The sequence below is a fragment of the Electrona antarctica genome (assembly GCF_951216825.1).
Source record: "Electrona antarctica genome assembly, chromosome: 11".
In the NCBI taxonomy this organism is placed as follows: domain Eukaryota; kingdom Metazoa; phylum Chordata; class Actinopteri; order Myctophiformes; family Myctophidae; genus Electrona; species Electrona antarctica.
In genome coordinates this window covers 45,955,436-45,967,765 of record NC_136792.1, presented here as the reverse complement: position 1 = coordinate 45,967,765, position 12,330 = coordinate 45,955,436, and the positions used below count along the sequence as shown (strand labels likewise).

General features: G+C 43.6%; 1 protein-coding gene across 1 annotated transcript in view; it reads left to right on the top strand.

Moving 5' to 3' along the window:
- slc36a4 (solute carrier family 36 member 4) overlaps positions 1–12,330 on the top strand; it is a 247,794-nt gene that overhangs the window by 80,975 nt on the left and 154,489 nt on the right. Inside the window, exon 10 of the mRNA XM_079514352.1 lies at positions 8,320–8,489. Within this exon, the coding sequence (XP_079370478.1) occupies positions 8,320–8,489 (170 nt within the window). The remainder of the gene's footprint in view (positions 1–8,319; positions 8,490–12,330) is intronic.

Genomic DNA, 12,330 nt, shown 5'->3' with positions numbered 1-12,330 from the left:
ACTCGAGTCGTGACAACTCATGACAACACAAACAATATTTTGGACCAAACAAATAATTACAAAGAAGAAAAACAACAAAAAAAGTGTTGTAACCTGCCGTTTTTTTCTTCTTTCTAATTATTTGTTCGGCCCCAAAAATTGTGTTTGTTGTCATGATTTGTCACGACTCGAGTTGGCTTGGTCCGCGGCGTAAACGTCTTTAAATAAATACTTTCTGAAATGTCTATGAGGAAAATGAACGGAGAATCATTTCCTGGTCCCTGGTAGGGGGCGGGACTAGCCTGGATCCAGCCCAAAGACCCCGCCCACTCTCTTAGTGGACTGCATCTCTTGGTCTGGTGTTGCACTGTGAACCTATAATTTCTTCGGTACAAAAATGTATTATCCAATGAGAATCGGTGGTGGGGGTGGGTCTAACGAACAACCAATCAGCGCCGAGTCCCGTTTTCAGCGTCATCACGCAGCGCAACACACAGAGGAAGGAGGGAAAAACAACACCAATGGCTATTGGTTGAGGGAAATTCTAATCCCCTCCCCCTTGAAATCGCTCAGACAGGAGACAATGTCAGACTGAAGCTTCAAGAAAGCTACAGTCTGATAATCAGGCTAGGGCGGGACTGCGACGCTCTATATAGGACAGGTATAACCTTTTTATGGGAGAAAAATACCAGTAAGACGCCCGTGCAGTGCGTGCACGCATCAGCCTGGTGACGGCAGACTGCTGGGCGAGCGCTGGAGCTTTGTCATGGGGGGTCAGATCAACATATGGAATTAATTCTGTACTGGCCATACGTATATGGAGCGTGTTTTGAGTGTACAGGGTTTCATCAGGTCAGATCGACATATGAAATGTCGGAACAGGAAGGACGGGTGGGGTAGGATCAACATATGGAATGTCAGAAGGTCAGCTCCATATATGGAGATCTAAGGGTTTGAGGTCAGATGTAGAGTTGCTGGCCGTCTCTACATACATTAGGAAGATACAGTCTTCCTAATGTATGTTTATCCAGGGTTAGCTGAGGTCAGTGTCGTGATCTTCATCTATGTAGATGGCCATATATGGTGGCGTGACGTGGTGTGATGTCACGATGCGTGACCGTATATGGAGGCATGGAGTCACGAGGCGTGACCATATATGGAGGCATGATGTCTTGAGGCGTGACCACTGACCATATATGGAGCCCGACCAACTGACGTGGCGGAATATTGTCTATTGCACTGTTGAATGTCACCACCCTCAAACTATAGAGGCAATTAAACCTCTTTGACTGATGCATTTCTTGTTGCTCTTGTGTCAACCCCTCCAGTCACTCCTGTCCTCTGCAGGATTCCGTCTGTCTCGTTATCTTTCCTGTTTTGTGTGACTCTCTCCATCCACCATCTCTCTGCATTTCTTCTTCTCTGGGCTCTGTGGGTCCATCTTTATTATTCCTTCCTCCCATTATCTCTCTGTCTCTCTGTGTGTATCTTCTCTCGGTCTTTGAAGGCTGCCTGTGGCAGAGATTTATAGCGGACGATTCTGTTTGCTTGTTAACTGTACCACCTGTTGAGCGCCAGGAGAGTCTAGAGCGGACGTGGGATTATCAGCCGTCCCCTCACCTCGTCTTCTCACATGTTAGAGCTTTGTGCATTCGTGAAGTGTGACAAGCGCCTGGCGTGACCTAAAAAATATCAGTGGTGTTCTGGCTCGTTTGTTTAAGCCATTTTGGGTGGGAACCCTTTTTGGTGTTTCAAGCATTCTGCTATACTTTAGCTATTGAAAAATAGCAGATCTACAAGCTCATAGCGCGCCACCGAGTGGCGCGCTATGAACTTGTAGGTCTGCTATTTTTGAAAAATCGTACAAATGCGGCACAAATCTTTGAATAGGTATATATTCTTTCAGAGCGAACGTTTTTTTAATTTCTACGTCAAGCCTAAATGGGTTAAGCCAGCAGGCATGACGGAAGTCTTGGCAGGCTTCACGCAGGTGCAGAACCAAGTGAGGCTGCCAGATAGGATAGAGTTGTAGAGTAACGCACGCACGCACGCACGCACCCACGCACGCACGCACAGTGAAGTAAAATGTGCTACTAGGCAGGCTTAGGCTGTGGTGACATTGGAAGAGTTCATTGGAAGGTGGCGATTCAATAGCCTGGCTAATAAGCCAGACTCAAATCACACTGTCGTGTGGTATTTGAGTCTGGAGATGCTGTGTATGGATCTTGTTTCCCGGGGGGGCGAGTTCAAACATTTTCTCTTTGACGCAATTGGTCAGAGCTACTGTCAGTCAAAGGTCTCAAAAAGCATTGAACGTCACTGTACCAAAGCCCGCCCATATTGGCCACACCAGTTCTCTGGTGTAGGAAATGGGCGTACAATTGAGCCTCTCCAGACCGTAATCCGCCGGCAGGCAATTTTTTTTTGCCAACGGCTGATTCGGTCTGGCTTATTAGCCAGGCTAGCGATTCAAGAGCAGTAGAGGGATCAGTCTACTGAGCTGTGTGCTCATTTGAAACGTTGCCTTACTCTGAGGTGACAACTTCATCAACTTCAATGGATCTTCTTCTGTACTTTTTGTATTATGTATCACTAAGCCTTCAGTCTGCCTTGTATCCATTTCCTCGCACTTTTGGGAGTTTGATTTATTTAAGTCTGTCTGAGACTCGCAGATGGTGTCGCAGATCGTGCAAACATGGCCTGCTGAAGTGAGGCTAGGAGACGTCGGGAGTAACAGAAAAAACATTAGTCAGATAGGGTGTGCAGGGACAGAGGCGCGACGGAGAACAAAGGGCATCTGGTGTTTTTTCTTAAATACGAACGGCAGCCTTTGACACGTAGGACGAAATGAAGCCGATGGGTTCCCGGCTCCCGCGGGACCTTAAAAAGTATTGAATAAAAAATCGGGACTTTAAGGTCTTGACCTGAGATCAGATTCTAAAAATGTCTTCTACATCCTGACAGTTTTCTGAAAAAGCTATGTTTCTATATGTCAGTCGTTCTTTGATTTTTCAAAAATAGCAGACCTACAAGCTCGTAGCGCGCCACTCGGTGGCGCGCTATGAGCTTGTAGATCTGCTATTTTTCAATAGCTAAAGCATAACATAATGCTAACCCCAAAAGGGGTTCCCGCCTAGAATGGGTTAATTTGTCTTAAATTTGACCAAACCTGACCATAGGTATTACATTTGAAGATAAGGGTTTTAAGGCTCATGGGAAAATGAAAGCCATAAACATTCTGTGCATAATACTTTGATTAGTTTATAATATTAGACCACTATTAATAAAAGTTATATATGTCTAGAAGCCGCAGCAAGTAGCATTTGAAGAATGGGCAAAAAAATGTGATCGGGATCAGACTGCAGTGAAAATGATCAAACGCTCCGATGCAAGCACATTCCAGTACTCCGCTTCAGTACTTCATAGATCATAACAGTGTTGTGCTAATAGGAGGCTATGCTGCAGGCAGTTAGCTACCTAGTAGGCAGGAGCACGGAGCTTGCTCGAGCAGCAATGTCAGTGATTTGAGAGTATAATTTGTTAGAAAACGAAAAGGACCCAACAGCCGAGTGCAAAACCGACCCTGGCAGCAACGTTCCTCCTCCGAATGAGAGGCTGTTTAGCCTCGATCAGTGTCAATTATTATCTGACGAGAGAAGTAACAGACTGACAGCTGAAATGTTCATCTTCTTAAAAAATCACACCCATGTGAATTGAGTGGTGCAACTCCGTGTGGGGGTCCCCCCGGAAGTTCCAGACCCACAGGAACGCACCCAGGTTGCCGGGCCGGTTCCGAAACGGTTGAGAAATGACAGAGTTGAAATGAGTTTCAACACTGTAAATATTCAGAATGAATGTGTATAGCCTACCTATGCTATTGAGAAATGTTTAACAAAAACCTGATCAATGTGCATTATCCACATTTGAATAGTATAGGCTCAAGTTGGTAAAAATAAATGGGTCAGTTATTCTCATAACCTACTTGTGGAACTTGTTTGTTGACTATTATTCTGGGGAGGTGGAGTAATATCACTTGATCAATTTTAACATTCCAGATTAGAAAATAAGTAAAAAGTAAAGATAACGTGTGCTACCTGCCAGATATCAGACAGCATAGAGAAACTTAAATATGTGCTGGATCGGTATCTAATCGTTTTGATGATGGTATCGATACTATCGGTATTGGATCGGTATCGAATCGTTTTTGATGATGGTTGATCGGTATCGATACTATCGGTATTGGATCGGTATCGAATCGTTTTTGATGATGGTTGATCGGTATCGATACTATCGGTATTGGATCAGTATCGAATCGTTTTTGATGATGGTTGATCAGTATTGATACTATCGGTATTGGATCGAGTGGGAAAAAGTGTGATCGAGGCATCCCTAGTTTCATCATAGGAAGACATTGTTGCGAGTTGCGTCATTTATTCGGTCTTAAATTACATGTGCTGAGGTCTTAAAAAGGTCTTAAAAAGTCTTACAGTTTACTTTCGAAATGGTGCAAGAAAACCCAATGCCTGCACACATCCTCAAAGTTATAGTCTCTATGACTTTGAGTTACTTTGAGAATATAGATTAAAAAGACAAGAAAGGTAATGAATCTTGGCCATGTTTCCACCAACGGGCCTCATTATAACCTCCATCTCCTCGGTGTGGATAGAGATAGGTTTGTGGATAATAGCAGTGGTGTTGATTGCCTCTGCATTGGACCGAAAGGGCGGCCATCGGAAATGTCCCCCTTTACTAGCCAAACATAATTGCAGAGCATTTAGTGGTTGTCGTCCTGCAGGGCTAAATGCTTCTGGGAAAAATGTGTTGAGTTCATGCCTCGTGATGGGGCAGCTCAACTCGGCTCCTTCTTACCAGTCACACACAGTGTTTTAACCCATTTTGGGCGGGAACCCCTTTTGGTGTTAGCATTATGTTATGCTTTAGCTATTGAAAAATAGCAGATCTACAAGCTCATAGCGCGCCACCGAGTGGCGCGCTACGAGCTTGTAGGTCTGCTATTTTTGAAAAATCGAAGACCCACTGACGTGTAGAAGACATTTTTAGAATCAGATCTCAGGTCAAAATGGGATAATGTTACTAGAAGATGTCAGATTGTTGTCACACATTGAATATTTCACTTCAACCCATTTAGACCTGAGGACGATTCTACAAATGTCTTTTTGCGGAAGGCCACTCTTTCTCAAGTCTGCTCGGATGCAGATTTAAGTTACATGGGACCAAAGCTTGCAGAGCTTTCAGAGAAGTTTGGAAAATTATTTTACACCCAAAACATCCTGACATTTTCAACTACCTAGTGAATTCTCCAGATGAGTATTAATAATAGTCTTGCAAGATGCTGTTTAGATCATTTTCAACAAATACATAGCATATAAAATGAAATACAACCTCAAAGGGATGCAACCGTGACGTATATACCGTGCGACCACTTTGACTTGAGATTTACAATGCTAGCACTTTTCACAAACTGATGGAGTATATTATAGTACATTGTAGGATGTATATTGAGATGGCAGGTATGTGACTTTGAAAAGGACAAATCAAACATATGGGACACTTTATTAGAACACAAAAAAATCGCTATAGCCTCAGTAATGAACCAGTGAAATTAGGGTATTTTATGATGCCTCTCATAGGGATTGCATTGGCAGCTGCAGTACACAGTTGAAATGGACCAGAAGTGGGGCCGCTGTCTCATTTGGGGGCATGACATTTGTAGTCCCCGTGTGTCTCTATGGGTGTCTTTGCCTGGGTGTCCTCTCCTCTCGCACAGACACATAATTACCAGCTGACTAATGCAGACTGTATGGATGCCCATTATCTCCAAGCTGGAGTCTGAGGTGGAACAGTGAGTAGTGACCTGATAGTGGCAATCAGACACTAATGCATTGAGATCCGACATTCTACAAATGTCTTCTAAATCATGACAGTTTTCTGTCATGATTTTTGTCAGTGATTCTCAAACATTTTCATGTCAAGGACGCCCAGAATTATATGTAATTGGCCGCTGACCCCATCTGAAAATATGATGTTCCAGGGACCCCCCAGAAGCAAAGATTTGAGTTAAAAACGTTTGCTCTGAAAGAATATATATTCAAAGATTTCCACCACATTTTCACAATTTTTCAAACATAGCAGATCTACAAGCTCATAGCGTGGCACTGCTTGTAGATCTGCTATTTTTCAATGGCTAAAGTATAACATAATGCTTAACCCATTTTGGGCGGGAACCCCTTTTGGTGTTTTAAACATTGTTATAATTTAGCTATTGAAAAATAGCAGATCTACAAGCTCATAGCGCGCCACCGAGTGGCGCGCTACGAGCTTGTAGGTCTGCTATTTTTGAAAAATCGTGAAAATATTTATTTCAGAAAACTGGAGGATTTAGAAGATTTTTTTTAAATGTTGAGGTCAGGCCTAAATGGGTTAAAACACCAAAAGGGGTTCCAGCCCTGAATGGCACTTATGGCTGTTATGTGCACCCCAGACAATATTTTGATATTTGATATTAATTTGATCAGACACACTCTCTTCCTATATAAAACCATTGTAACTCCAAACTCTATTTTAACCATGCTAGACTCATTTAAAACACACATCCCTCTAGACTGCCATTCTCACAAAACCAATGAAATACCATGGCAGTGAACATTTCAAAGTCACAATTTGATAATAAAATGAAATGATCATTTTAAAGATAATAGTTTTCTCTTTCTTGTACAGAGGTTTATTTTTATGTGAAAGATCATTATTATTGTTTTTTTAATGCATTTTTAGCTGAAATTCTCATTACCACAATGCGGTGACATTTTAGTGGCGCTTAGACTGTATTTTAGATTGGGTAAGATATATGGATTTTAATCAAACTGAATTCACATTATTAATTATGTTTTGTAAAAATATTTATTGGGAAAAAAGTTGTCGTCCATGGTCACGGTTCCCATCCTCGGCTACATTTTTGAGTAAAATGTGAAAAGAGTTCATCTTATCCTTGCTTAAAGGCATGACACCGGGGCTCCACTGGGCGCGTCAGCGTTGCGTCTCCGTCACCATCAGGGAATGTTCCCTTTTTAATCAATGAAGGGTGGCTCCACTGCCCGCGTTGCGTGACATTAACACGTGCATTAAAATTAAACCGGTGCGTTTTTTGACGCACGCGACGGAGACGCAACGCATCCGGTGGAGCCCTGGCGTTAAAATTGCCCCGGTTCGTTTTTTGACGCACGCGACGGAGACGCAACGCATCCGGTGGAGCCCTGGCGTAAGACGGAACACAATCGGGATGTCCCAGCATTTGAGCAGAGTGCATATGGTTTTAGTACAAGCAGAGCTTAATGGGAATCCATGGACCAGTGGCTGTGTACAGACTATTCCTTAGACAGTTGCTCTTGTAAAATAGCTTTTTTGTTTATTTAGTCTTTTAGTTTAGTTAGTTTGTATTATTATTCTTGTACATTTGGCTTGAGACTTTCCCAGTGCTATACATTATTCTACTGTTTTCCCTGACTGCTTGGGGGGTAATTAATTGCTCCGCTAAAGACACTTGTTGGGTAGGAGTTGGTTTGAACGGAGCTGTATAGCCTATACTCATTCCCATCCCCTGCCTGCCTGCCAGTCTGGGAATCTGATGTTTTTGTCACAAATTCCCGTGGTTTTAATTTCTAAAGGCTCTGGATTATAATGCCACTCTTTGTTTAAGTTTAACTGTGCACACAAGCAATGATTTTGTGTGTGCGTGTGCGTGTGCACGCGCGTTGGGGATTAGGGCTGGCAGAGATCCCCAAATAGTTTGAATTGATCGTTACATTATGCACAGTAATGTGACAGAACAGACATCAGCTGGTTGGGCAAGAAAGGAGATACTTAACACAATGTTTGCTAAGGACGTGTATACACATCTTTTATATCTTTTCAGAGTAAAATCTGCCATATCTGCTGGCACTCTAGCGCCTATATTTTGAAATATGCTGGCGCATCCGTTGTATTAACCCATTTTGACCTGAGATCAGATTCTAAAAATGTCTTCTACATCCTGACAGTTTTCTGAAAAAGCTATGTTTCTATGTCAGTCGTTCTTCGATTTTTCAAAAATAGCAGACCTACAAGCTCGTAGCGCGCCACTCGGTGGCGCGCTACGAGCCATGTAGGTCTGATATTTTTCAATAGCTAAAGCATAACATAATGCTAACACCAAAAGGGGTTCCCGCCCAGAATAACTATGCTCAAGTGTCGATTTTCTGCATATCCTAACTATGGCACTGTATATATATGAGGCAGATGGAAATTATCTTTGTATTTATTTTTTGTGTTTTTTTTATTTTTTAGGTTCTTCCTCTGGAGAACCAGATGAGGGATCCCAAGCGGTTTCCCATGGCTCTGAACATCGGGATGGGCATCGTGACCGTCCTATACGTGACTCTGGCTACGTTGGGCTACCTCCACTTCGGTGGCGACATCAAAGCAAGCATCACGCTAAACCTTCCTCACAATGCATGGTAAGACAGCACGCTAAACCTTCCTCACAATGCACGGTGAGACACGGTGCTATATAGAGTCTGGAACTACAGCTCCAAAGAGCCGAGTAACGGAAGCCGCCTCTGCTGCTCAGACTGGAAAGATATTCGACCAATCACGCTGCGGTGCTCATGCAATTTACAATTTAGGCATTTAGCAGACGCTCTTAATCCAGAGCGATTTACATTAAGTAAGAACAAAAAGCATGGCAATACATCATATACATACAATGTAGTTATCATGAATCATACGTAAGCTAAGTACGTAACAGTGGAATATCTTATCTATAACATTAAACTATGCATATACTATATAGTGCTATGTTTACATAAACTGCTATAAGTCTACATATACTGCCATGTAAGTCTACATAAAATGCTGTCTAAGTTACATGGAACTCTAGTCCCATTGGAAACACTAACCGAGACGGGAGCATAGTCTTACGAGAGAAAATTAACTAACCATCTTTAGCTTCAACAATCGACACACTGTTTTGCTTTGAGTAAGACCTGTTTTTGCCGCTGCACCAAGGGAGGGGATGCATCACATCCGCTTTATCGCATAACTCACGAAAAGAGCTTCCGTTCTCCAGACTGTATGACGGAAGCATTTCAAAATTGCGAGAGGCAACAGTCTGGCCATGCGAGACATGACATGGTGAGGATAGATGAAGGGGCTGGGCAAAAAAACAAACAAACTAAAAAAACATTTTATTCTCTAAAATGTTTCTGTTTCAGGTAACGGGTATTTAGGTTATAGTTCTAAAGCTTTAATCATTTCAAAAAAGTGTGTATCACATTATCCACATACGGTAAATCGAAAGCGCACGTTTATTGGATCTCATCTCAAAAATAATTGGCGAGCAGCAGGATGACCTGGACTACTTGTGAGAAAATGTATTCCCATTAATTCAATTAAACAAGATGACCTTGTCTATTATTTCAGTCCTTTGTTCTCTCGTTCTCTGTTTCGCGAGTTTGTTAAATTGTTTTTTACGTCGGCTCGTAAAACCAAGGGGACCGCCGACCGTGCACCCAACTCCTAGAGTGATTGGTTTTGGTTTTCCTCTGTTGGGTGACCTCTGTCTTGGTGACCACCGTTTTGGTGGTTAGTAAAAACAGAGAGAAGGCCTGGGGCGAGGTGGTGGTTTTCTCTTCACCGCCGCTCGGTGACGTCATGTTGTTGTTGTTTTCGGTGATAGCGGTGGTCACCTCATCACCGCAAACTGGAGCATGAATAGAGCCTTGAATGTGAAATTATGAGTGTGTGACTGTTTACACTTTAATTGCCCGGAACTATTTAATCCATTACATTCATGCGCCCAGTCGATTTATAAACACAGACGCATTTTGCGGACGGACCGGCCGGAAGTTCATGATGTTGTATAGCAGCTAACAATAGCCACAGCACTTTAGAGTCTATCGACAACAACGGGAGACAAGAATAAATCTATCGAGACTAGCGACTGGACCGCGGAGCGTCGTCTAACACAGGATCTTTTTTCAGAAAAAGACGGGATGATTTAGATCGCGATTGATGAACGTTTTAAGATTTTCGTTTTCATCAGCTAAACAGAGGAGGGAGTTTTTTGATGACGTCTCACTCTTGCGCGTCACCGAGGAGAGCCCAGCAGGCGCGCCTGGGCTATACAGCCAGGCGATCCGTTCTCGTATCAATAAACTTCGTCTTTAGGACAATACTTCGTCCTGAGCGTCGGGCGTTACTAATAGAAAGGACAAAGAACCCTCGTCCTGGGCGATGGGAGTGTTAATCGTTTACCCGCCAGGAACATAGGAATATTAACACGTAGAATCTTGTAGCCTGCCACAAACGGAAAAGCCGTTTTAACAGCGATGTATTCATTAATGCATGTTTTAATACGATCGTATCGAAATCTACCATCCGTTAGCTTTGTTATGCTTCTGACACAATGGGCGCGGCCATTTTGAAAATGCGCGCGCATCCACTAACATTGCCGGCTCTGTTTTCAGACGGCTTTATCTCACAGAAGCGACATTGCAGAGGACGCTTTGTCCCAGACAAGCGTTTTCAACGGCCTGTAGCAGGCGCTGTGATACTCGCGGTCCACTTTTTCCACCACCGACCGAGAGAACGAGCACCAGCTTCGTCAACACACACGGAATGGTTTCATAGTAAAAATGCGATACGGATATTTGGCTCTTCAAAGTAAGTGTCACGCGTGATTAAACCATGGCAATACGCAATCGAGGGATTAATTAATGGCGGCAGTTATTGTGTTAAGAACTGAACAACTAAAGTGGTGTATGCAGAGACATTGCACAGGGGCAGACACACAGTATTGTGGTAAATAAATGGTAAATGGTGCATTTATATAGCGCCTTTATCCAAGGCGCTTTTACATAGATTGTGCATCAATTCACCCATTCACACACACATTCATACACCGATGGCAGCGGAAACCATGCAAGGCAACAACCAGCACATCAGGAGCAATTTGGGGTTCAGAGTCTTGCTCAAGGACACTTCGACACTAACTCTAGGGGAGCCCGGGTTCGAACAGGCAACCTTGCGGTTACCATCCAGCCACTCTACCCCCTGAGCCACCGCCACCCCCCCACACTGCCCTGGGAGGAGGAGAGAAATGCCGGCCTTATCGTGGTGATTAAACCATCGCACGTCAGTCCACTCAGTGGTTTCCTGTAAAAAATAAAAAGAGAGAAAGTTTATGGCCACCCTGGGCAATTGCATTTTCGTTGACACCCCTTAAATCTCATGGTTATTGTAGTCGTAAAAGGCCTGGACGCCGTCCAACTCAAGCACTCACAGGAGCCCCTGGCAGCCCGACGATGCCCTGTCGAAGAGCACCTGTGCTCTATTGTGTGTGACGAGGACCTGTGTGTCGTTGTGTTTTGAGACCACCTGTGTGTGTCGCGACCGCTGGCATCAGCATTACAGCACATCAACAGCTTAATATTTCACTACAAGTAGTATATAATCAAGGTATATACAGGGTACAAGCAAGTGTGGCAATGTCCTGGCCTGGGCCATGGCTCAGTGGTCCAGGCACCTTGGCTGGTAATCCAGTCGGGCAGTGTGCCGCGGGTTCGACTCCCGATCCCGACGGCCTTTACTGCATGTCTTCCCCCCATCTCTCTCCCCATTTCCTGTCAGCCTACTGTCTGTCCCTCCATAAAGAAAATATAAAATAAAGGCAAAAGCCACAAAAAAAACATTTAAAAAAAAAGTGTGGCAATGTCCACAATACTGGGCTAACAGCAACACAACAATAACAACTATAATTAATAATAATAATAATAAATAATAATAATAATTAATAACATTCTGCATCGATTTGAGCAATGTCTGACTGATTTCCCCCCCGCAGGATCAATACGAGCAATTTATCTATACAGAATTAATTGCCGCTTCAAATGCAATTGTTTTATAACTTTTATTTAATTTTCCTCTTATCATATTCTGTTTAGCTTGTTCAACTGCCACAGACGGAAAAAACTATTCTTGAGCTCCAGGCCGCAGTCACACATTGGTGCGCAGCATGAGTCTGCCTGCCCCATACACACCCATTCATGTGAGGGGGGGGGGGGGGGGAGTGGGGGAAATGAATGGGTGTGTATGGGGCGGACGCATGCTTGCTTGCACGCCAATGTGTTGAGTGCGTCCCCAGGCATTGAGACAACGCACAGCGCACTTGTCGACTTGTCCACATCGTCAGTCTGTTTCTGTTGTGTCTACTCAAGCATTTACTGCTACTGGCAGATCCTCTTGGCATAGGCCTAATGGTACAGTACCACTGTACCAGTGGCGTAAATATTGACTGTT